Here is a 27,434-nt window from a genome sequence, read left to right as displayed (position 1 = left end):
CTATTATTATAAAAGACATTTTTTAAACAAATAAGACTCAGAGGTCAGAGGCTTCTATCTCTCTCTTAAGTTCTCTGACAGTTCTCTAATCGCAATCATAGTCCGTAAAGGTGCCCAATAGGTTCTATAATTTTAGATCCTTAAAAATTTAAATAAATGCAGGGCTCTGAAAGCTCAAGGGTTTAGTATTCTAGAAAAATTGTTATGTATCCTTGTGAAAATGATGAAACAAAGGGTTTTTAAGGGGTTGCATGGGTCACGAACATTTAAAAAGAGGATATTTTCTTTAATTTTTTTTTCAACTAAAAGAGACGGCAAGCCGTCATAGCTTAGCGGAATACTCGAACTCACGAGACAGAGCTTTCCTTTAATTAGTTTTTCTCATGTTTTTTTGGTGCTCACTGATCTGCTAGAGATCAAATTGCTTCTAATCACAAAAGCATTTCACAATCAAAAATTTAACTTTCAAAAATTCAAGATTGCGATTCTTTTAGGTCATTTGAACGAAATGTTCGTCTGGACCACCTCCAAAACACATCCAAAAAATTAAAAAAATCGCAGAAGTCGTTTTCGAGAAAAACCAGAAAAAACAACATAGTTTTCAAAAAAAAAACAACATAGGGAGGAAAACAAAAATCATAATAATGTTCCTAAGGTCGACTTATGGGGGCGTCCTCCGAAAACACGAAGTTCATATCTCTTACCGTTTCGCTTCTAGATAGGTAATAAGTTTACGGACAGAAAAAAGAACATTTTAAAAAATTGGTCATTTATGGGTACTCAACCGCTTCATTACCGACGAAGACCGATGCAGCCGGGTTTAGAATTTCAATACCTTTCCAAAAAATTCAAATTTAACAAAATCGATTGAAAATGAACCCTCCAAAGTGGTGCACCTTTGACGTAAAATAATTTAAAATGGCGAATTTTCCGGTCATAGATATGTTTAGACAAAATGTTCGTCTGGACTACTTCTAAAACATATCCGAAAATCATAGAAAAAGCTTGGGACAATTTAGAGAAAAGCAAAAAAAAAATGATTTTGGTGGAGATGAAGGGGGGTGGAGGGAGGGAGAGAAAAATATCGTCTGGAGATATCGTTTATTTATTGAGGATTATCTCTTACCGTTTAAGCTCCAGGATAGCCATTTTAATACTTCATAAGTGGAAGATTTCTAAAGTGAAGTACCGTCGTTGCGGGTGACTTTGCACGTTTTTTCACTGTTTTTCAACTTTGCCCTCTAAAAGTAGATGGTTAAAGTGAAGGGAGGGGGGTTTTTGAGTAAAATTATTTGTATTCAGTTGTTAATGAATAGATTTTGTGCCACTAGCATTAATTTTATAAAATTTTACTATGTTTAAAAAAATCAAGAAAAAAGGCTTGCACTTGGGATAAGGTGCGGGTGACTTTGCACTTTTTAATAAATACTAAAAAATCAATAATTTCTGATAATAAACGACAATGAAGATCTTCACATCTAAGGGAAAGATGCATGAGATCTACAAGATGACATGATCGCCATCTTGATTTGACGTTTCTGTCCGCCATTTTGAATAACTGTCAAAATCTAAAACAGGTTCAATTAGGTTGAAATTTTAGTATGTTGTAGCTGATATTAAGACCTTTTCAGAACGTATCTATGTTCCGGTCTACGTCAAGTATTTACCTTGATACAGAGGCTCAAAGTTTAAAGATTTGAAATATTCATATTTTGGCGATCTTTATTTTCTAATCCTGAATTTTAAAACCTAAACGAAATGCCTCAGTAACCATTAAAAATGGTTGAGGCTTTTATTTTATATATTTATTTACTCTTACATAATTAAAAAAAAAAAAAATGAAAAGTGCATTTATTTATTTTTTTTATTTCTTCATCTTTGCAAAAGTTTTTCAGATCTTCAAATAATATGCTGTTATAAACAAATACATTACTTTTCTTTTTGTTTGTTATTTAGATCTCATCGCCTAACGATAATACTGCCTTTTTTGTGATGGTTTCGATAAAAGAAGCTCTCCGTAGTTCTGTATTAATGAAAATGTCAAAATTTTGACCTTAGAGCTCCAGTATCCAGACAATCGCTTGACCTAGGTCGGATTTTATATATGTTCTGAAAAGGTCTTGACATCAGCCAGAACATATTAAAATTTCAGCTCAATCGGTTAAGTTTTTTGTTTTAACAGTTATTCAAAATGGCGGACAGAATCGTCAAATCAAGATGGCGACCACACCATCTTGTAGATCTCGGTCATTTTTTCTTAAGTCATAAAAAAATTGGATAATTTTTGGTCAAATACTTCTATAATAAAGCTTAAGGAAGTCCATTATATGCAATTTTATAATATAAATCATGCGTTCTTAGGAAGACTATAGTGAAAAAAAGGAATTTACTAAAAATAATGAACAAAATCGAAGTGGATTATTCTAGCCAGATAAATTTAGAATAGATTTGGGCAATTTACTTCTCTGAAATCGATTTTGGAATTGCATCTACAGATAACTTTTTCGCGGAGTTGTTTTTTGACAAAATACCTATATGAGCATTTCATTGACTATTACTGAAACTACAAGAATCCTTTTGAGGATCATTGTGCCTTACTTGGTACTTAACATATCCCTATATACTTTGACATGGTAGACCGGATCGGCGAAGACTATCAATAAGTGCTAGAATTGTTCAAAGTCTCACAAACAGCAGAGTGCAAAGTCACCCCCCGAGTGCAAAGTCACCCGCAACGACGGTAGTATCTTATCAAAATTTAACACTTTATCGACTTTATCGATAAGAATAACAAGAGTGAGCTCACTAATAGTGTTGGATGAATAGGATTATTAAAATGATTGCTTTTTATTATCTTCAAATGATTGAAGCGTCTTAATGAACATTTTTCACGAAACATTGTAAACCGAGTATACAGTAAAGCCCCGCTATAGGCCATCGCTCTATAGTCCACAATTTATCGACCGTTGATTTCAAAACACTGATTTTAAGTTAGGTTATGTTTTTAGTACTCGACATGCAATGTTGTCATAATTATTTTAATATTTTTGGCAAACTTTATTGAGTAGTTGTGATAATTGTGATCCACAATGAAGAGAGCGAGGAAAAGTACCACAATCGCAAAGATAGTGGAAGCCGTCGAGCAATTTCAATACTAAATGTCGTTAATAATTTTAAAAAATGACATGGACAGTGCGACACAAGTGTTAAATCTGGAATCAAATACGGCCTATAGCGGGGCTCTACTGTAATGCATTTGTAAAGTGAACAATGTACAAAATGGCAATAAAAGCCCGGTACATCGAAATGAATAAATAAATAAATATATTATCACTTTGTGCAACAAAAAAAAAATGAAGAATCGTAACAAGCAGCGTGTATTATTGTTAGGGGCAGGCTTTTCAAATTCGCACACCCTATGGCTTCGAATACTTCTAATTTTTCCCATATTCATTTTATTCGGTAGGGTTAAGTCACATATTTCCTTAAAAAACTAGGTCAGATTCATTAAAGGAATATTGAAAAAATTTGAAGTGTTCGAAAACAGAGTGTGTGCAAAGTCTGAAAGCCTTCCCTTACTTTATTCAAATAAAAAGTATAAAAAGAAGGATTTGCATGATTTTGTACTGGAGGTTCATTAATAACGCGAAGACGGCGGTAGACGATAGTCTACATACTTTCTCCTATCGTATTTCATTAGCATTCTGGATAAGTAAATCTATCTATATTATCTACCTATTAAATTTCTAAAATTGTTTTTTTTTTAATAGCGCAGAGTTTTTAACCCCTCGATTTAACTTCCTTTGTTGCGTGCTAATGTCGCAAGAATTGCATTCATAATAAACATTTTTCTTACCTGATTTCCCTTGACGGCAGTTGTAAAGTAGAGGAAGAAGTTTAATAGAACTATCCTGCAGATAATCCTGTCCATTGTATTTTCTGTGTTGATTGTTGGTCACGCTTGTCACCTTATCACTCAAATCCACCACAAAATTAACATATTACTGCGCGTGGCTCTTTCTCAACTGAATCAGCGTCCGTGGGCGTAAATTGAGCGCCGCACAATTGCAAATTAATGTTGCACATCGCACAACACCACTGTCTTGGGATCAGCCTCCATTCAGCAATATTTTAATAAAAGGAGGGCTTAAAATACACAATTTTTGCACATCAAGTCTCTCGAAAATTATTGGTTCTTCTGACACTTTTTTTCACGCTGATTGATATAGTATTTTGCGCGTTTTATCGCAAAATATGATCAATAATTCACACATTAGGCACTCTTTAGTTGCTTCTGGCAGTCAAATTGGCTCCAATCCCAGCATGATCGAGAGGGCAATTTGGATTCTTACAGCCTTTGTCCCATGCCAAATGATCACTCAATGGCTTTCTGATGTCTCTCTTGTGAGTTTTGCCCGCAGTGTAACAATTTACGATGTGGGTGGAATGCTCAATTGGCGCCATACACAATCGCAAAGTCCGACATCTGAAAATTTACAACATAAAAACCTTTGATCACAAGGTAGATCACCCTCAACCATCACCCTCAAACTTTACAATGGAAATGAAGCATGACGAGAAAATCCACAAAAATTTCCCGCAGAAACATCATTCGTCTTTGGCGATGATTATATAATAGTGCTTGGTATCATGTGAGTGTAAATATTTCCTCCACGAAATATTATCATTAAGTTTATGCTCTCCTGTGATAGTCTCCATTATCTCCCCAAGAATCGCACTTACACCTTCGAATGCCTTCATATCGTGTCAGAAACATTATTCGTAATTATGTTGCTGATATTCATGCACAATTTTTCCTTTGTTTTAAGTTTTTTTTCAGTTGGACTTTCTTTTTCAGCACCCATTAACCCGTTTGCTGTAAAATCGCGAGGGGTGTTTAGTGCGAAAATTCCCGTGAGAAAATTGGACAAAAGAAAGTCAGGCGAAAAGCGTCAAAATCAATTATTGTTGGATTTGGCCCTACGAAAGGAATAATTGCATGATTGCTAAGTAATTAAAAGGAGAGTTGAAGAAGAGGAAAAGAGTTTTGTTTGTTAACTCTTGCATGTTCCCATTTAGGTTTGTTTATTCTTCAACCTTCCAGTTGCAGATAAGATATTAAGGGAACACAAAAGTTTTCTTTGTTAAATGTTCCTAAGAAAATCATTGCTGAGATTAGTGATTTACATAGTTTATGAATTAGGAGACTTCTGAATTAAAATAGTAACAGTTTATGAAGTAAAATAAATATTTCCAATATTTATTGTTTCTTATTATTTTCAGTATATTCAGATTCTATTTGTTATTACATTTTCAAACACATTCTTGATTTAGCTTTGAGGATTCTTAATAATTAGAAGAATGCAAAATATGTTGAATTCATTGACTTTTGAATTGCGCAACTGTCAGTAAGGAAATTTAATTTTATCCCAAAACTCAGCTAACAATTTTGAATTATTCCTTCAATCAGTCGTTCAACATAAAATAGTTAACAGTTCCATACACAAAAAATACTTCGTAAAATTGTTTGTAAATGATTGTGAAACCTTACTGTGGACTTACGAAATGCTCGTGAAGCGTATAACCTACTAAAAAGTTTGTAAAAGTTTGCACTTTTCTCATAAACATTGTAACATGATCACTTTACGAGTAGGGGAAGTGCTCATAATTTTGGACACTGTTCTTATAACCATCAATGTCCGAAATTTGAAGTGCAATATTTTCAATACTAATGGCTCTGGCACATCTTTTAGATCAGAATAAATTCATGTAATCAAAATTCACAACCCTTTCCTTCTAACAAGCTTTGGATATATCCAAGGGGGTGACATTAGCTCTGAAAAATGCGACCGATTTTAGTGTAATTTTTTCCCTGTTTTCGTACACATTTCACAAAATATCTCCAAAACTACGGAGGTTCCGAATTTGGGATTTTTGGTTGCCCATTCCATATTAAATTGGTTTTTATTTTGTATTTATATTTTTTTCTAATTCATTCTACACTGACAGAAAACAGCTAATAAACCCAAAAGTTTTTTCGGCACGCTAAAAACATATGGGAAATATAAGAAATGTCATGCCCCTGGCTGGATATATCTATCTCATTCTTTTGCATTCCAAATTCGATTGAGCTAAATTGAATTTTAAATGACTCTTTGAAATTGAATTTGAAATTGATTTTTTGTTACTGCCTTTTCACAAGAGTTGTTTAGAAACTTGGAAAGCTGTTTATCGTCTTTGCTTTTACTAAAATTGGTTTTAATACGTTTAAAAATGAATTGATATGTAGAGGTGAATTTGACTCAAATTTTGGACACCTTGGTTGTAAATTTGGACACTTTGGTTGTAAATTTGGACAGATAATCCGCCTCAATAGGATGCTCATTGTTCTCCATTTCAGGAACCTATTTTACCAAGTCTTCTTCCTGTTTATGTAAGGGAACCGTAGAATGTCACGAGGAGCCCGGAAACTTTCCATATCATTCATTAAAGTGAGTTGAGTTCGGTACTCGGAGTATGCGCGAATTCGCGTATTCCCTGGCCTTTCCGGGAGCCTTTTAAGGTTTTTCCTCATTACATCTCGTTCGTAGAGATGATGCTCCTTTGTTTCTCCAGGAACTTCTACAACCTAGTCATCACAAAAGCTAAAACTTCACGAAATTTCGAGAAAAAAGCACCTGGTCGAAATAATAAGTATCACCTCACTGGTGCAGCTCTAACAAAAATGTCTATTTATCACACGAAAAACGTAATTTACATGGAAAATCCCACTTCAGGTGAAATGTACAAATTACTATTAATATAAATCAACATAATATTCAATGAATATTTAATGATTACTTAAAAATCTCGAGAAAAAACTGTTAGTACCTCACCACAGCTAAACAAGGCTGAAGTAAACACGAATTCTGTCATACTTCTCGTAAGAAATTGCTCTCACGTTTCAACATAGCAATTTTAATTCAAATCATAGTCAAAATTTAACGAATTTAGTGTTTAAATCTTCCAAAAAGAACAAATATTTGGATAGAACACATTATTCACCAAAAATTTGAATAAAATTCCATAATTTTAATCAATTTGTATTTAATGTCCAATTTTATCCTCAAAGTGTCCAAAATTAGAAGCTGTCCAAAATTACGAGTACTTCCCCTATTTTTATTCCTTTACAAATATTTGTTATTTTTTGTTTATCTGGCAAAAATGTTTGAATAAGTGACAAAATTTTACGAACATTTACGATCATATGATCGTAATGTTCTTGAGCTAGTGCGTTTCGAAGCATTTCAGAGATATGGAGCTTAAACAATATCATATTTGAGTAATAGCGACCACCGATGTCTTAGCGTTGGTGACTGACCTCCAAAATGTGTTTTCTAATTTTAAAATTGTTAAACAAACAATCCGAAACGATACAAATTTCAAAGTAATTTATTGTTAGGATAAATTATTTAATTAATTAAATCCCTGGATTTCAATAATCCCTTTTTTACGAAGAAAAGTATTTTTATTGATGTTTGTGTAGAACTAAGTTGAGATAAATATTAAATAAGTAAATATTTATTATTGCCTTCATTAGTTCATTTTTATTTTCTTTTAAGTTATCTATAATTTAATGTAAAAAAAATACTTAAAGTATTAATATGAAAATCAAATAGATGGACGATCTTTAGTAGAAATATCTAATTTTTTAAGTAAATGTTTAAATTATTCAGTGCATTTGGCATAATTATTGGTCACAAGACAATTTTGAAATAGTATACTAATATTTAATATTCAAGATTAATAGCCTTTAACTCAAAACAGTAAAACATTAATTTAGGTTAAAATTTAGACACAGTTATAAAGTTCATGAGACATTTATATTCTACTGTGCTCCTCTTTTGATCTTCTCGGAAGAGGAGCTACGTACCATTATTATTGATCTTCACTTGGTAAGTTCGTTTAATCATTCAATTAATTTTAAAGCTCTTTACGTCAAAATTAAGGGCATAATTTAATATTTTTACTTATGAACATTAAAAATATATTTTCTAAATGGTTTGTGCCATTAATGAGTAATTTACAACATTGTGAACAGTTTTTTCCAATTTATTGAAGATAAAAATTTATTTAAAAAGTGAAAAAGGACATATTATAAATAATTTTGTAAAAAAGAAAAAAAAATAATAGCAAAGAGCATTTAAATCTAAAGCAATTTCTGGACAATATTTTATGGTTTACCGAACTAACTGAAATATTTTGTTAACCACCACGAGTATCAGACTAACCATAAAGGCATTCTTTTGAGGATGTAAACATACTTACCACAAGCATTTATGCTTAAATAAATGATCTTCTTTCCGATACATATTTTTGCAAAGATACCTGGAGGTATTGACCCCCTGACAAAATGCCTTTTAAGAACTGTCTCGCAAAACCACAAAAAGTAATTTTCATTGTAATTTTAACGACTTGATTTTGCTCTTTAAGCCCTTAAAATAAAAACCATAAAAAGATCTGCTGCTTTAGGGTCATTTCAAGGTGTAGCATTATAAAATTTGCCCTCCAACCTCTAAAAGCCGTGCGTGGTGTTTTCTTGAAGCAATTAACATTTTTGTCTTTACAATTTTACGCTCTTCCAGCGTAATTTACAGCAACCGGAGGTATTTACTATACCATTTTATGAATGAAATTGCCAGAAAACTATTTACAAGAAGAAGGAATTTTTCTAGTTGTTATTGCATAGTGATAAATAGCCTTTTTCCCCAACAGCTGTCCCCATCTAAATATCACAAGAAGTTGTATTACAGAAAGATGCATCTGACAGAGAGATTATCTCCAGTAGATATAGTGAATTTTAGTATGGGGATCATGATTCGTTGAACATGTGGCAAGAATAAGAAATTCACTGGTCACCGAGGTCAATTCAAATGACCATCTTTGGTGATGTCTGGTTGCGTGATTCTCGAGGACGTACTTAAAAGGTGCCTCAGTGATTGATAAGAAGAATTAAAGTTATTCCACTTTGTTGTTTTTTTGTGGCACAAAGAGTATATTTGTGCAAATATTGTCTAGATAGGGGATCTTTTCGTCACAGAGGAATGTGTATGTAAAATATTTGCCAAAATTCTGTTAATCACTTTCTTGCGTAATTTACAAGACTCCACATTCCTCCTGTGATGACTCCCGCAATTTATTATCACACTGCTAAATTTCACAGAAATAGACTTTGCAGAGTGCACGAACTTGTGACAAACAAAAAAATTCTGGGGTAATCACAACAATATGCTAATTTAAGGAGAGTGAGAATTTATGTACAATTTTTACGATTTCATTCATATCTTTGTGCTAAATTGTAAACGCAAATTTGTAGATTATAAGCAATAAAGTGTAAAAAAAATGTGAAAAAATTTATAGAATTCCAAGAAATGTAAAAGAAATTTGACTAATTCTATATGAATGAAAATGTAAGAGCAATATTCTATAACGTACGACTAACAATCAATCAATAGAAAATCAATTAATTCCAATATAGCAGAACAATTTTTCATTCTCTTCTGGAGAGAAAAAAATATTCTTGCAAAATTACGTTCACTTTAGGGTAGTGACCCCCTTTAATGCCGGTAGCCCCTTTATGCTACTTAGAATGCATTAGTAATTGTTTTCAATATTGCAGAATTTTAAACTTCTTAATTCTGGTTATAGTGTGGAATACTGGAAAAAACAATTTAAAAGTTCTGATTTCTAATTTTGATAACACAGTAAATAATTTAGAAATAATACAATTAAACTTTGAAAATTAATTTTTATTTTATTAAGTTTTATAAAAAATTATAATATTATGAATTCTAAATAAGTTTTTTCAGGAATCTGAAATTTCACCCTACCTAAATATTTATCAAAAAGTAATAATTTCTTCATTAAGTGAAGTACTAGTAGTTAAAGACACTATCGTCATATAGGGGAAAGTGCGTCACCTTCGGACGATTCAAACTTCGAACAATTCATATTTTTCAATGCGTTTTAAATTAATTTAGCCCATTATAATATTATATTATAATAGCTGATCCAATGCCTCAAATTTTCAGAAAAGAGCTACTGGTGAAATTTATTAAGAAAAAATGTCCGAAGCTTAAATCGTCCGGAGGGAGCGCGCTTTCCTCTAGGGGAGACTGGGGCACATGTAACCATTTTCGATAAATGCGAATTTGAGGTGATTTTCCAAGGACACCGTGATTTTTTGGAAAATATTTCTTAGCTTATGTTTTACCCTTGGGTATAGGCAATTCGTCGAGGGTAATGCGGATGCTGGAAAACAATTGAGTTTTCCATAAAAATAAAATTTCTGTCACTGTGCATTTTTCTCTTTTCACAAAATACCTGGGGTAGAAGTAAACACTTTCTGGGGAGGATGTAAACACCCTTTTTTCCACCCTTGAAATTAACTTTGCACCACTTTCGATTATTTTAATTACTTAAGAGATATTTAAAAACTGTATATTTTTCAAAAAATCACGACACTTTTTACAAAGAATAATTAAAATAACAAAAAAACTAAAAGCATGCATATCAAAGACATTTTTCAATGGATTTTCTCCATATTTTGACATCATGTGACTTTTTATTGAACACAGTGCCACCAATTTTTTTCGTAATCTATGAATTATAGATATTTCGCATGAAGGTCAATTTCCCGCTCTTTTACCTACTCATTTTGTGTAATTGAAATTGCCTGTTTACATCTACCCCAAATGCTGTTTTCTGACCAATTATTAATTCTTTTGAAATAATGAGAATCTCAATTTGTCTAGTAAATGCATATATATAATCCTAAAAGGTGTAGGAAAGAACTGGTATTGCTACATTTCGATTATTTTACACAGTTTTTAATTTCCAGGTGGAAATCCAAATGATCAAAATAATTGAAATATCAACATTTTCGGGAAAAAAGATTTTTATTTTTAGAGTATTAGGATTTTATTGACCAATTCATCTGTGGACAAAGATCCCCATGGTATCTATGAATGCTTATGGGTTTTATCCTCTGGAGTCTTAAAATTAATGAAAAAAATCACAGTGTTTACAACTACCCCAGTTTACTACTGCCCCAGTTCCCCCTACATTTTAAATAGTACTACTGAACAATTCGTCGCTTTCAAAATGAGAAGAAGTTAATAAAATGAAGTTATTTATAGAAATATCCGAAATATTTTGTTGCTTAGTGCTTCTGAAGATCATAAATAAGTTAAGTAGGGATTGTTCATTTAAGGAAAATGCTTCATATAAAGTAGGTACATAAAATAATTGGGTCCCGGTCGAAATCCTTAACAACAAAAATCCCGAAAAGTCAAAATTCTGAATGAGCCAAAATCCCGAATGCTAAAATCCCGAATTCTTGTCACAGCTTACTCCTACGATCGCACCCGCGCTTGTTGGAAAAACAGGAAAATTTTCTGTGTTTTGGGAAAATATTTTACAAATTGTCCTCTATGTATAAATTCGTCCCTTTCAGGATTTTCACCATTCGAGATTTTGGTTTCCGAGGTTTTGGTCCATTCGGGATTTGGCTGTCGGTATTTTGGCTCTTCGGCATTTTGGTTCATTTGGCATTTAGACCCATTCGGGAATTTGGCTTTCGAAGTTTCGATAAATTCGGGTTTTGTCTTTTCGGGATTTCGGGTTTTCTGTATTATAATATTCAGAATTTTGGCATTTCGGGATTTAACCTTTCGAAATTTTGGCTTTTCGGGATTTAACCTTTCGGAATTTTGGCTTTTCGTGATTTCGACCCATTCGAGATCTTGCTTTTTCAGGATTTTAGCCTATTTAGGATTTTGGCGTGCAGGATTTTGGCCTTTGGGTAATTTAGCTTTAGAGATATTGACTTTTCAAGATTTTGGCTTTCATTATTTTGGGGGTTGAGATTTTGGCATTCAGAGTTTTGCCAATTGGAACTTGAGTATTCCATTAGTCTGTACATGTGTACATTTTTTTTATTAAAAAAATATAAAATAATATCAACCACGTACTGTAAAGGCCGCATTGTCCATATTAAATGAAGTGAAGAATGCATCATCTCGGAGTAATAAAATGATAAATAGATGTAGAATAAATGTATAAATATAACTGTATATAAATCTAATAAATAAGTTAAACAAATTTAGATTGTTGAAAATAATTTTTATAGTCATTCTTTTATTTATTTATTTATTTTTCTAACTAGGAGATCAGTCTTAATAATACCATGACCAAGTATAAATTTGGTTCCAAAAATCCACAAAGATGAAGAAGTTGTGTCTCTTTAAAATAATGTATTAGAAGACAAAGAATCTCAGCAAAAATTCATTAAATTTGATTGTCAAACAAAAAGAAACATAAATTGTTCTTCGTAAAGAAAATCACAAAAGCTATAGAAAGAATTGCAAAAATTTCTTATTTTCAATTTTTTTTTATTAAAAAAAACTTCTAAATACTTTTACTTAACTTTTCAAAAAAGTCAGTCAATAGTCATAGCGGTCATAGCTATTCATATAAAAGGCTTCAAAATGAATTGCTGCTTAAACACATTTTTTCAGCCAGTTTTCACCTGATTAAGTTGCCAAAAAAATTATCACGTCATTCGCAAAAAGTGTTTGACTTGTAATTTTTTTGCATGAACCCAGAAGCAATTGATAAGCCATGAATTATTCACGATGAATTCTTTGAAATTCCCGAGCATTAGAGTCTTATCACAAAATCCCCTATTGACACTCTGTCATGAGCGCCATGAGCGCGATTCCTCGTTTTTTATCATTTGAGAAATGCTGCATTAATTGTAATTCACGGGAAATTTCAATTAAATGGCATTTACACTTGAAGTTACACGGTGCAGAAAGTCTTTCTTGGAAGAGTGCTAAATGGAGACTGGGGAAAATGGCAATCTTCAGTAAATTTAGCCAGAGCAAATGGCATTGTTTCCAACACGAGGAGGAAGTTTCTCGTACAACAAGAAGAATATGATGGTAAATATTATTTTTAGTCACTCTGCACTTTTGCTCAAGTGTCACAAGAATACACTCAGCAGTACGACAAAATGAAGTGATTTCACACAAAATTTACCTGCGATTGCGAGATTCATATAGGACGTTGTCTTATCACTTAGTACAGGTGTTATTTTTTCCCTAATCAGTCGTATGTGTGAGAGAGACAGTTTTTTTTCTATTCTGGAAATTGTTCAGATGACTTCTTCCACTAAAAAAGCAACACTCTTCCCGAAGTTGATTCTGAATTGCGCGCGTCTTGAGCCCAGAGACTTCGTGTGACTCCAAGCTCGTATGTCTCAGCACTGAAATCTCTCGTTCTGCGAAACTCTCTGCCTTCTTCGAGATTTCCCACCACAGCCATAAGCTAGCCATCCACACAAGTTCACAGACAATCATTTCAGTAGGACAGAGATAGACATTTTCCGCGCGAAAAATTGCCGCATTTTTTTTTATTTGTTGGTTAAAAATTTATTTTAGGCTCCGGACATAGTGAATCAATCACTGGAGTCACTTCCATAATCATTCAAAACTGTGCCACATGGCTACTGGTGATCCACGAGACTCAATCATCGACTCCCAGTGCTCCAATTTTGCAGAGTTTGCCTTGGCACCCAGCATAAGTGTCCCGAGAACAATCTTCTTGCCCATTTTGCTTTTAGTGGCCACAGAGATCTGAGGGAGAGAAATTGAAAAAGAGGGTTAAGTTTATAGCTATTCCATTTTTAATATTGTGGCTTCATTTTGAAAGATTTCATGTAGAAATTTTCTAAAATTTTCATCGAGCGATTTAGATGGTTTCACACAAGGCTGGCTCAATGTAGAACAAGGCATTTGGGCTTCGCATTCTGATTTCTAGCATTTAATATTATTCAACATTATTATTAATATTATGTTGGTATTTTCTGATGAGTAATTGAAGTATTATCAATTTCGGTAAACGTTGGAGGATGGGGCAAATAAGAAAAAGTCCTCATTTTCCCAAAGCTTTCGGCTTGGGCTTCAAGCTTTCCTCACAAAGAAAACACAAAAAAGATCATACAGAGTGACAATTGTTAAAAAAGTTTCCAGAAATATAAGTGCAGTGCTCCAGATTCTATGCCCTGTGAACTAAGGAGGAAGGCTTAGACGCTCGACCTGAAAGCTTTGGAAAACCGATTCTTTCTTAGCTTCCCCATCCCCTGACGCCTACCGGAATTGAAAATACTTTTTTCTTAATTATTTTTTTCATTGTAAATATTGTAAGAAAATCTGAGAAAAATCTAGTTTTTTCATAGAACATTTTTTCGTTGTTTATAATATTATTGCTATTTATTGCTATCGAAAAAATAACAATTTATTTTATGTTTAAGTTCTATTATTTGAAAATTTCATAAAATTTGCAACACACTAAAAATAAGGAGTAGGCAAGTGTACCGATCTTTGCTAAATGCTCGAATTCCTGACTTTAGATTCTATAACTTCAAAAGTACTCTGGCTTCATTTCCCGGTCCACAACCGATTTAGCAATCACTTAAAAGATCCCTAAAAATAGCTTAAAAATAATGATATTGATTTTAGGATAAAAATTCATTACCGGTTCATAACCTGTTCAAAATCGATTGGAAGTGGTTTAGACTTGTCAGAAATTCTAAAATCTTTTTAACGACCCTGAACATGACTTCATATGGTTAGAAAATACTCTCTCTATTTTTTTATTTTTCATTTTTGAAAACCGCCTAGGTAACCTCAAAGATACATCCAAAAATTATTTTAAAAAAATCGTACGTCGAGTTTTCAAGCAATCCTAAAAAATATGGTCTTGGAGGGGAAGGGGAAGTTTGTGTGAAAAATGAGCGATATGTTAAGGGTCCTTGTGTCGTCTTATAAGGGGGTCTCCTGTAAATCCCAAGTCTCTATCTGTAACCGTTTGGTTTTTAAAGCTGTCGACTGCCCGACATATGGACCAAAAACATGAACTTCACGTTTCTAAAATTCTAGAAAAATTGTGACTTCTCTCTGTGGCGTTCGAGCCTCGACAAAGCTTTCTTGAAAATAATATTTTTTTTTTCAAAAAAAAAAAGTATTTTAGCACATGCATGTTCGAAACGAAATTGTCACAGAAATTCTTTACATTTAATATTTTACAGACATAATAAAAAATTATCTTAAATTTTATCCATGATTTATATATTTATTTACTTTCATTGATAGTTTAATACTTTTAAATTAATACCCAACACACAATAACTTTTGTTTTGTAAACATGTTTTTAACATTTCAATGAGAATGAGTGAGATCTAGATCTAGTCATCTCGCTCACTCTCATAGGAAATTTTGAAAACATATTTACAAACAAAAGTTATTGTGCGCTGAGCATAAGAAAAAATGTAAATTTATGGTCATGCAGCACGATTTAGTCTTTTTTTTTTAAACTTACTTAATATATTAATTTAGAACATGTGCTAAAGGGGCCAATTTTTTTCAATTCTTATCTGCTTTATTCACTGATATAAGAAATTTAAAAATGAAATAAATTGTTTCAGATATCTGTTTAAATTACTGGGTACGATTTTTTAGGGGGTCTATTCACGGATTCACCGATGTAGACCCATAACGCATCCCCAATGAATATGATATTCATTCATTATTCAGGAGAGAGCCTGAATGTTTGAGACGCAGTGGATTTTTCTTTGATTATTTGAATAAATTTGGCAAAAAAACTAATCGAGTTATTTTAATAACGTCTATTCTAGTAAGTATTCTAAGCGCTATACAAAATTTTAAGATAATTTTCTGAGTTTGGGATATATTTCTTTAAAGTCAAAACATAAAAAGTGTCTCAAACAAGCCGGCTTTCCACTATTCGCTTTTCTGATTAAACAGAAAAAAATTTATATCTGATAAATTTAACCTTCAGAATAGGTATAAATTAATTTAGACAGTATAAGAGCAAGAAAAAAATTAAATTTAGTCAGCAAAAATTAAATTTGATTAGTACTCAATTTAGAACTTTGAAACTAGTGAAACTTTTATGAAAGCTTTGGCAAAAGACTGAAAACTTTTTCATTTTACCTTCAATCATCTTAGATGTTACTTATGTAAATTAGATCTATTTCAAAAAATGTTTTTTTTGAACCAACATTTTAATAGTGTTATTGATTAAATTTAATTTTTTTATGGCTCCGACACACCTTTTAGATCAGGGGTGAGCAAGAACCGTTTGAAACTGAATAAACATGAAAATAAGTTTGTCCAGGTAGCGCTTTGACCATTGACGTATAATTTTCATTTGACGTTTATTCGGTTCCAAACGATTCTTGCTCACCTCTGTTTTAGATCAAGAAAATTTTATTAAATCAAATTTACATTCCTTTCGTTCTCAAATGTTTTGTGTATGACAATCTCCAACTTTTTGCACTTAAAATTCTATTAAACTAAATTTAATTTGGTGTAATATTCAAAAGAAGAAGAAAAAGAAGAGTCCGAAAAAATGGGATAGACACATGCAAATCATTTGAGAAAGAAAGGGATGAGAATTTTGATCACATGAAATTTTCATGATCTAAAAGATGTGCCAGAGCCAAGATAGATTTTTTAAAAATTTTTTATAGATCAGATTTAATTTTTTACTGGTCATCTGTTTTTAGCATGGAAATATTTCTTAAATTTCCTGTGAATATTTCCTCCCTTTCAAGTTTTGCTATTCTTTCTCTTAATTTTACTTGATGAGTGATGATCAATTGAGGACTGACCTTAATGGAAATGTGATCTAGGTCTGAGACGTCATTGAGTGGAAAACGAATGGTGGAGTCATTGGGATCCCATCGAGTGGAGAGTGATGGAAGAAATGGGTCACTACGCCATGCACTGGACAGAATATCCCTCTCGAAGACCGACATCTTTACATAAATTGTTCCGGCTATATTCTCAAATTCCTCTTTCACTTTAATGGCACAGCGCATCTTGGACGTCGTGATCTTGAACATGAGTCCTCCGTGGGTGGCTTTCTCCTTTCGCGTGACGTTCCTGATCTTTCGTTTCACATCACTGAAGCTCCATCGTCTGGAGTTTGTGTGATTGTCTGAGATCTGAGACACTGTGTCTTCATCGCACGGCGCCGCCAATTCGATGGGTTCACATAGTTCCAGAAGCACTTCCACTTGCCCTTTAGTGCTGGAGTTTATCTGAAAAGAGTCAAATGTGCAATTTTAATTAATTCACCAGAACTGTGTATTTGCAGTCTGTAGCACCGGAAAATTGTTACACGGAAAAGCAGTGGAGATAATCTTAGAAAAATAGAAAACGCAAAGTTCTTCGAATTTTAAAATGAACGAAAGATTTAACGAAAGAACTTTCATTTAGAACTGTTAATTTTTTTACTTCAAAGATCATTGTAACCTTGCAAATGAGAAACATTCTGAAAATTATTTGAAAAGAAATATATAATTTATAAAATTCAAAGTATAAAACTGAGACTCAAAAATTTGACAAAGAAAATCAACGAAAAGATTTAAATTCAAATGTAAACGGTTTTTATTACTGGAATTGTTTGGACTAATTTTGCATTATGATTTACATCTGTGTACAAAATTGCATATTAAACTTGGCATGGATGCTGGAAGGGTGCTATTTTTGGGATATAGGATATCAAACAGTGTTGTGAAAACATCAAATTAAATGAAACACAAGATCTCTGTGGTTTTTGTGGGTTCCAAGTTGACTCCAGAAATAGCAATTGGAGGAAAATGCGAGAAACACTTTGAGATCCATCATAAAGATCATGTTTGGAAGAGTGCATTCAAAACACTTCTTCACAAATGTTAATGCATTTTGTTGTATCTTCTGGAGGGAGGAAAGAGCCATCAATTTTGCCTTTTCTTGGGGGGAAAGGCACACCGTGTAGTGTTGGTTTTTTGAACGGGTGACGTTAATTGACAATTTGAGATGGTCTTTTTTGCCCCTTAATTTACCAATTCATCTAAATTTCATGGCTTTTCTCGTGCCTCCCCCTTACAGTGTCAATTTTCACTCAATTTTGGCCTACAAGAGACATTTGGTACCCAGAAGATCATATTTGAAATCTAGAAAAGCAACTTGTGTAAATATTTAGCGCCAAAAAATTGCTTTTAGGAAAATTGGTTTTGTTAAATTTTATGAAGTTTCTATGGAAATTTCAAGTTCAACAGACACATCTTCCGCATTTAGTAAACATCTTTTTAGGCTTATATAATTCACTGATAAAGCTAAAGTGGACCAGAAAATTGCCTATCGACTTAATGTTAAGAGATCGATCGGCTCAATTTATTATATCTCTCGGAAAAGGCGATAAGGTCGCAATTTCTTCTCTTTCAGCTTGTTCCATTCTCTTTATACAATAAACCAAATGCAAAAAGAGATATGTTATATTAACGATAGTAAATTAAATTTCCATTTAAATCATCTCACAAGAGTGTTGAGAGGAATTTATTGGGTCTCTCACTTTGATTTTTCCATCCCAACTCAATAAAGTGGTTTGCAATTGAACAACAAATTGTTTCTTAGCACGCAATATTCTCTCAATGACATCTTGCAGTTTGCTGTTGTGATATGGTATCAAGAGGAATGATTAAACTATTTTGTAAAAGTTGTAGGAAATTTACATGATTATTATTTAATTTTAATATGAAAGATTTTTTTTGATTAATTTGACTTATAAGGAAGAATTTATAAGTATAAAATACTTAAAGAAGCTATAAAATCTTATATGCTTGGTATAGGGCACTGTAGGATATTTTTACGTGTAGGGAAAAATACTCTCCCTTCGAACGTTCATGCCTTCGAATAATGTGAATTTTCTTTTACTTTTCCTAAGAGACTTACACAGCTTACACATTTATATTAAATATTAATTGGTTTATCAACAATTGTTCATAATTCCGTGATAATTTAGTGTAAATCTTTTACGAAAAACAAAAGAAATTTACACTATTCGAAGGCATGAACGTTCGAAGGGTGAGCACTTTCCCCTACATAAACTTAGAAAAAAAATTTTTTTTTGAAAAATAGGAATTAGGATTCGTATTTTACGAAAGCTTAAATTTAAGTACTTCCTAACAGCACTTAGTTTTCCTGGTTCATGTTTGACAAATGAACCATGAAAAAATGTTTTACAATTTGAAACTGCCCCATCTACCCGTATCTATTGAACAATTTTTAAACGAATTTACGAGTTTATTTTCAAAATTCTAAAAATCTAAAATATGAACTGATTATCAGGAATAATTTGTGGAATATGTCTTGTGTATAGAAAAATAATTTTCAGTTTGCTTTACTAAAGGATGTTTTGAAAATTCAAGTAGCTTGATGAAATATATTACAGAAAGATCAATTCAAATGAAAGTTTAAAATTTAAATTTCATAATAATCGTTTTTGATAAAATACCTGACTTACCGAATTAGTGAGTGTGCTGTTCGTAGGCGTCACTGTGATGTCCTTAATAGGCAACCAGAATTCATCTGACTGAAAAACACCAGTTCTTGTATTTTCCATAAAGATTTTGGGATCAAGGAAACAAGTGACGGATCCAATATTCCTTCTGGATTCACTTTTTGTCAGTTTAAGGATCTCTCCACTGGAAACGTCCTCCTCAGCTGGTTCTGCGGGTTTGTTGATGTGGTTGATGTCCTTGAGAAGTAGGCTACCCTTGCGCCTGATTGAATGGTAGGTTTGCCTAACACCAGCGGCAAAACCCATATTTGGTGGAAGCTCTAGCAGAGCAAAGACTGTGAGGACTACAAAGTGTCCCTTGAAGAGTTTTTGAGGTAGATTCTGTTCAACACTTGTGTTTTTAGGACGCTTCATGGAGCTCTTTGTAGAGCTGCCCATTGGAAACTTGAAAGTCTCATTGAACTTTGGCCAAGAGGATGTCTCGATAGGCGAATTGTAACGAATTGTTCCAGGAAAGAGTTTCACCTGGAATAATAGAAAATGTATCAAAAAATTGGTAATATTAGTTAGAAAGATTTAAATAGAACATGCAATGCATGTAGGCATTTTGCACCCCCTATAGCCGTATAAACTTCTGTATAGTAATTAGTTTTTCTATTAATATTCTAAATGCTCAATACTTAAAAATTGTCAATCACTAAATTAAAAATATCTAAAATTACCAATCTACTTTCTTGAACAAGACCGATTTTCTAAGTTAAAGGTTCTAAGTTTTCTAAGTTAAAGGTTAAAAGACTCATCTAAAGAACTAAAAACAAGATCGGGGTTATGTCTCTGAATCTTGGATATTTCTTAACCTTCTTAACCAATTATGACTGAGTTATATATTGGTTCCGTTATGAAAATAATTTTAATCTACGATATTTTAGTCAAGTGTCGAAATGCATTGTGAATTTGTTTTTTTTTTCTAATTCTTAGGAGCGATAACAGAACAGAACAACTTGAGTTGAACTTTTTAATCCTTGCCTTCTAAAGGTTTTCATTCCGAATGATATTTTTTGGCAATTCAAATTCTTCTACATAGAAGGGAAAAGCTATTCTAAAAATCCTAAAATGGATAATGATTGCATTCAATTTATCTTTGTTGTTGTAAATACTTAGTAAGATTTTTATTTAAATAAAAAAATAGCCAGAATTAAGATTTCATGGAAAGAAAATGTTTAAAAAAAGATATGAAAATTCTAATTATTTTTTCTGTATTAATGAATCAGGTAAAATTTCGAACGTTTAAGAAGAACCATGAACTAAACTAAAAAAACTTTTGGACACTGACCAAAATATTGGAACAAGTTTTCCTTGGAACAAATTTTTTGGAATCGATTTGTACCTAGAAAAGATATTTTTTTGTTCCAAAAAGTTTCCTTTACGGCGTTATCACACTTGCACATTAAAATTTTAATGTGATTCACATTAATTGTCGCTTGTGAGCGTCCAAATATGTTATTTGTGTCTTTGAGACACTTAATATTTGGGGTTTTTCTATTTATTGATAAAGAAGTGGACTTGACCTGCAAAAACAAGTTTATATTTACCTAAAGCATAAATATTTTTCACATTAAAAAATTTAAGGAGAAAATCGCATTATTTTTTTCATTAATGCTATAAATCAATTTATATCAAATTTTGCGGGCCAAGGCTACCTTTTTATCAACAAATAGATCAAATTTTGAATATAAAATGATTCAAACACACAAATTACAAATTTGGACTCTCACCAGCGACAATTAATGTGAATCATATTAAAATTTTAATGTGCAAGTGTGATAACACAGTTACAGTTTTGTTACGAAATACAGTTAGAATTTTGTTAGAGTTTTCTTTTGGAACCGTTTTGATACGGTAGAATGTGTACAAATTTGAGTTGATTTCGTTTTATACAAATTTGTTCCTGAAATTTGGAACAGAATTTGTTGCACTCGGCTGTTTTTTTCCCACTGTCAGGAATAAATTTGTAAATTTTTACTGCTCGAACTCAAAGAGAGAGCAGTTATATAATCGACTTTTTTTTTCAACTTGTCACTGTTCTGGAGCTTAAACGGTAAGAGATATCGACTTCCAGTCTTCGATGACCCCCAATAAAAAACAAAATCTCTCGACGTTTGTTTTTCCCTTCCCCACCCCCCGTCTATCCCCTCCAAAAACCACGTTTTTTGGTTTTTCTCAAAATTGGCCAAAGCTTTTTCAATAATATTTGGATATGCTTTAGAGCTAGTCCTGGCGAACATTTCGCCCAAACATTCCTATAACCGGAAAATTCGCCATTTTGAATTATTGAAGGTCTAAGGTCAACCACTTTGGAAGGCTCATTTTTTAACCGATTTGGTTAAATTTGGTTTTCTTTAAGAAAAGTATTGCAATTTCAAACCCGGCTGCATCGGTCTTCATCGGTAATGAACCGGTTACGTACCGATTTTTGAATAATTTTACATCCTCAATAATTAATATTCCCTAAAAATAATGTTTTTTCAATTTTTCTCAAAATTGGCCTAAGCTTTTTCAATAATTTTTAGATATGTTTTAGAGCTGGACCAGGCAAATATTTCGCCCAAACATACCTATGACCGGAAAATTCGCCATTTTGAATTATTGAAGGTCAAAGGTCAAATACTTTGGAAGGCTCATTTTTCTTTTTGGTTAAATTTGGATTTTTTAGAAAAGTATTGCAAATTAGAATCCGGCTGCATCGGTCTTCATCGGTAATGAATCGGTTAAGTACCGATTTTTTGACTTTCATATGCTTTTGTGATTTATGAATCAAATTGATCTCTAGGAGATCAGTGATTCTAAAAGATTATGCAAAAAGCTAATTCAGGGTGAGCTCTATCTCGTGAGTTCGAGCATTCCGCAAAGCTGGGACGCTTTGCTATCTCTTTTAATTTTAAATAGTAAAAATATAATAAGAATAATTTTTAATTTAAAGAATAATTTAGAACCATTAGGGGGAACGATTTGGGGCACATTTAGAACTGGGCTTTTTTAAATTGGATATTATTATGATCCACTTATTATTCTAAGGTTACTAAATTCATAGACATTTTATTTAAAGAAATTTAATTTTTCACTGACTATAGGGGGAAGTGGGGAACCTTTGAATTAGGGTACTTTGGAAATTGGGTTTTTCTCCTAATTTTAAAATGAATTGAGGTTTATCATTATATAATTTAGCTTCACAATCTATCGAACTAAATAACAACATGGTAAGGTCCAGTTCCATTCAAAAATAGGAGATAAAAGCCCAATTTCAAAGGTGCCCCAATTCAAAAGCGCCCCACTTCCCGCTAGTTTACTAGACTTTTTATATCTTATCCTGTACCTACACCGAGAAAAATGTGGATGGTAAAATTTACCATCCTCCATACAAAATTCTAATGGCCGGATAGTAAAAAAGTCACCCAGCAAACGCGATATTAAATTGGACTGTCAAAAATTGTAGAATCTATTGCATGGATAGTAAATTCTAATAGCCGGATGGTAAATTCTAATATCCCCGGATGTTAGATTTTACTAGCCGGATGGTAAATTTTACTGGCAGGATAGTAAATTTTACTAGCCGGATATTAGAATGAAAAATGTCGGAAAAATTTATTTTTCCTTATTTTCATTGCTTTTTGGCCATTCTTTGAGGGCTTGGGGCCCTTCTTGGATGATAATCTCTGTATTTCAAGCCATTTTGGTGCGTGAAAATTGACGACTGCGCCGAGATTTGAACACACGACCTTTGTGATGACAGTCCAGCATCTTCCAGCTGCGCCACGAACTCCTATAATGTATTCAAAGCATATCGGGAACCGTTGCATCGGCACACACGATATTCCAAAATGACATTCTAACAGCAGGATGGCAAATTTTACTGGCTTGGATGGTAATTTCAATCCAAATTACTATCCTCCGTTAAAATTTACTGTCTTCCAGTTAAATTCCAACACCTAATATGCGGCCAGTAAAATTTACTTCCCGGATATTAGAATCTAAGAGAGGTCAAGGTAAAATCTAAATGAGGATAGTAGATTTTACCATCCGGCTATTAGAATTTACTATCCATAGGATAGTAAATTTTAAAATGTCAAGATGGTAGATTCTAAAGGAAAGTTTCTATGGAGGATGGTATTTTCTACTATCTTTTGAGATAGTAGAATTTAAAGACACGATTTGTAGAAAATACCATCCAAATTTTTCTCGGTGTATTTTGAAAATAGGTACATATTTGATTTTTTTTTCTTGAAAGTATTAGTTCATGATTAGTTGTGAGCCCCTCGTTTGGATTTAGCACATACCATCACCATGTAGCCCTCTACACTTTTAAGGCCGAATGTGACTGGCAGATGGCGCGCCCCGATAAGATGTACACAGAGCTCAGGCACAGTTGATGGAACTTTTTGGCTCCCGCCTTCAGAAGCTGGAATTGGATTGCTGTTCCCGGGCACCAGTTGCATTTTGAATCCAACAACGGGCTCCAATTTCTCAAATACCCTTCGGTTGGATTTGGCATTGTCGGTACTGAGGAGGGACTTTAATTTACTGAACGACAGTGACATTGTGGCGCGAATTCACTGCAATTTTGTTCTTTTTAAATCACATAATTGTCACTAGCAATTTTATCACACTTTGTCAGCACTAATGGTCTCAATGGAGTGGTTCTTTGGAGCAAATTTGACACTAAATTGGCATAGAATTTGTCCGTGAATCGTCAAACACACCTCAAGTTGAATTACTTTATTATCCGATGGAATCTTAATTAGTTGCAGGTGACGCAAGGTGTTTAGCACAATTATTCACAGAGGAGCCCACCAATTGCGAAGATGTTGGAGGAACCGGTCGAAAAATGATCTAATGTAGGTGTTTTTTTTCTGACCAAAACGAACATCATCAATCTATTGTGGTGGTCCGTCAAATACTACCAGACCACTCAGATGTTTCGCAGCACACAACTCTCCAAAAATAACGCTGGTTTCGCAAGGTGATTCACTTACTCAAGCACTCTCTTATCGGATTGATAAAGTGGGAATTTTTGTTGAATGACATTGGGACTGAGAAATGCATGGGGAGATGCCTGGTATCACCCTGTGGAACACAATTCACTGAACAATTTTACACTTGAGGATTAATTAGGACGTCAAGTGGTGGACAGTGAGCCTCCACAATCAATTGATGCTAGTCCAGAGTGACAATAAAATCTTTAGAGACGAACTGCTAAATTAATCAGCACGTTTTCACTGTGTCTTCTGTACTGACACAGAATTGAGGCAAAAGATTAGCACACAGCAGAAATATATCATTATCACAGTCTCGCCTTATCGAAAGCGAAAGGTGCCAGGGCGATAAGATAAGGTGCACTACTGCAAATGTTGAATGACCAAGCCTAACAATGACCCAGAGATTTTGAATGGCCCTTATCGACTAGTACCAGGCACTTATTGTTATCTTCAAAAATCAGCCAAGCTTCCATTTTAAACTTCCTCAATTACAGTTCTTGATACTTAATAATTTTAACTCAGAACCTTAGAGTAAAATTTAAAATACTCGTTCAATAATAGGGTAAGTGTGCCAAATTTCGGCATAGTTGCATGCAAGCGCCAAAGGCTTAAGTTTGAAATGTAATATATTTAATAGAAATTGATTTTTTTTCATTCCTTCTACTTAAGGAGTGTTGCTTAGAACCTTTATGGCAATTTATCGTCTTTATGGACTTTAAAATCATTCTTATTACAATTTAAAATGAATTAAAATGTAGACATAGCATTGGTGCCCTATTTCGGCCACCTTCATTCTCATAGTTCCTTGTCTTTCGGGAATTCTTCAAATGTCTTTTTCACGTGATCTCGTTTGTCGAAGCTACATTTTTTGATATTTTTTTGCATTGTATAATCTCTGGAGTATGTAAAAACTAAAAATTCATGGAACAAAAGAGGTGGCCGGAATTGCAAGCTGGCCGGAATTTGGCACACTTACCCTAATCATTTTTATTACTGTTTTTTTTATGAATTATTATTTGGTACTAGGGGAAAATGGGAACCTCTAAAACAAGGCCTTTTTACTTTTTATTTATATTTTTTTCATTTTATTCTGTTTCTTTTTTTGTTCTGCTTTAAAATAGGAAAAAACCCTATTATAAAGGAATTGCGATTCAAAGATGCCCTTACTTCCCCCTAAACAGAAAAAAAATATTTCGTAAAATTGTTCGTAAATGTTTGTGAATTCCTATTGGGGAGTTACGAAATGCTCGTGAATCGTATAACCCACAAACAAGTTCGTAAAAGTTTGCACTTTTTTAACAAACATTGTTCGTAACATGATGACTTGACGAGCATTTTTTGTACTTTTACAAACATTTGTTTGTAAATGTTCGTAAACGCACAAAAGATGTTCGTAAAACTTTGTCATTTGTTCGTAAACTTTTGTTTGCCTGACGAACATTTTATGAACAAATGACAAAATTTTAGAAAACCTTTTATATGTTTACGAACATTTACAAATAATTGTTTGTAAAAGAACAAGAAATGTTCGTCAAATGCTCATGTTGGGAACAATTTTTGTTAAAAAAGAACAAACTTTTACGAACTTGTTTGTGGGTTATATGATTTACGAGCATATCGTAAGTCCCCAATAGGAATTCAGAATCATTTGCGAACAATTTTCCAAAATAGTTTTTTCTGTGTATGGAGTCTATTTTTTGTATCATATCGAGGGACCCTTTTAATAAAATTTGATAAAAAATGTAGTGGTAAAATTAATATTATACAAAAACATACCAAAGTATAAATACATAAATGCCTTAAGTACACTACACTGATGACCTTGAAAAACACCATGAAGGAATTTTTCAAGGTCATTGGCATGTATGGACGAAATATCCGTCTGGACAAGGGCTAAAACATATCAGCCAATGAAAATTATCTGAAGAGCAGTTTTCGAGATATTACAGAAAAACGTGTTTTTAGGGAAAGGGGAGGGGTGGGGGAAAAACGAAGGCTATATTTAGATTCCCCAGGTCAACTTATGGGGGGGTCACCCGAAGACCCCAAGTCGCTATTTTCAACCCTCTGGCTCCTACAGCCAAAAATGTGAATTTTGTCCCCCAAACACCCCCCCTGTAACGGGTGACACAACAAATTGCAAGGTTTCTTACTATCACCATCGTATTTGTCGTGCCCAAATTAGGTAATATGCAAAGTTTCATAAAGAAATTCGTCCGAAGGTCCGAGACCTTCCCTTGTGAGAGAAATCCGAAAAAGTTAAAATAAATTCCGGAAATTTTTATTTTACCTTGGACAATTGAGTAGAAATCGGTGTGAATATTATGCTTTTTAGTTGTATTAGGGGTTAAAGTTACCCTCTTTGATGTTATTTTTACCCTTAAACAGGTGTAAAATTAACATTAAAAAATGTTGATATATTTTTACACCTAAAAAGTGTTAAAATTATGAGGAAATTAAAGTTAATCGCACCCTCTTTTTTTTCTCAGTACTAGAAAGGCATAAAATCAACCATTTAGGTATATTTTCACGATATAGAATTAATACAATTTTCAATATTTTAAAATATTATAAAACTGAGCTAATTGTGGTAGAAATTACACTAATCTTTTTTAGAAGATGGCATTCTAAATAGCAATACAATATGTTCTAAAATAAATACCACGATTTTTGAAAATCAATACTACAATGCGAACTAAGATTTTCTAAATAATTTGTAAATTAATAGCATTTCGTTCCTAAGAAATATTTTTCTTTTTAATTATATCACGATTATCATAATATTAATTTAGATCTTAATTATTTTATTCTGTCTTATTTTATTTTTATTATCTTTATTTTCTTTTGGTTTTTTTCTTATCATTTTTTTTAATCTCGTAAGAGGGATGAACCCTATTTTGTGATTAAATAAATATTCTATTCTATTGCATTCTATTCTATTCCCTGGAAAAAGAAGTAAATTTTAATTCATTCAATTTTTGATAACATTTG

General features: G+C 32.8%; 2 protein-coding genes across 2 annotated transcripts in view; both read right to left on the bottom strand.

Moving 5' to 3' along the window:
• The window catches only part of LOC129804010 (complement C1r-A subcomponent), a 40,041-nt gene extending 26,635 nt beyond the window's left edge, over positions 1–13,406 (bottom strand). The window contains exons 1-2 of the mRNA XM_055850965.1: positions 13,081–13,406; positions 3,857–4,486 (exon numbers count right to left, since the gene is read on the bottom strand). Of these exons, the coding sequence (XP_055706940.1) occupies positions 3,857–3,931 (75 nt within the window). The 5' untranslated portion in view covers positions 3,932–4,486; positions 13,081–13,406. The remainder of the gene's footprint in view (positions 1–3,856; positions 4,487–13,080) is intronic.
• A 40-nt stretch (positions 13,407–13,446) lies between these two features.
• LOC129804011 (uncharacterized) lies at positions 13,447–24,712 on the bottom strand. Its single transcript, XM_055850966.1, has 4 exons — positions 23,745–24,712; positions 19,414–19,935; positions 16,736–17,167; positions 13,447–13,676 (listed from the first exon to the last, which is right to left on the bottom strand). Exons 1-4 carry the CDS (start codon positions 24,003–24,005, stop codon positions 13,524–13,526), a joined length of 1,368 nt encoding a protein of 455 aa, XP_055706941.1. The 5' UTR covers positions 24,006–24,712; the 3' UTR covers positions 13,447–13,523.
• Positions 24,713–27,434: the final 2,722 nt, after the last annotated feature.

This window comes from Phlebotomus papatasi, chromosome 2 (genome assembly GCF_024763615.1).
Source record: "Phlebotomus papatasi isolate M1 chromosome 2, Ppap_2.1, whole genome shotgun sequence".
Classification (NCBI taxonomy): Eukaryota; Metazoa; Arthropoda; class Insecta; order Diptera; family Psychodidae; genus Phlebotomus; species Phlebotomus papatasi.
The sequence above is the reverse complement of the archived record's forward strand: the minus strand, read 5'-3'. Positions and strand labels throughout refer to the sequence as shown.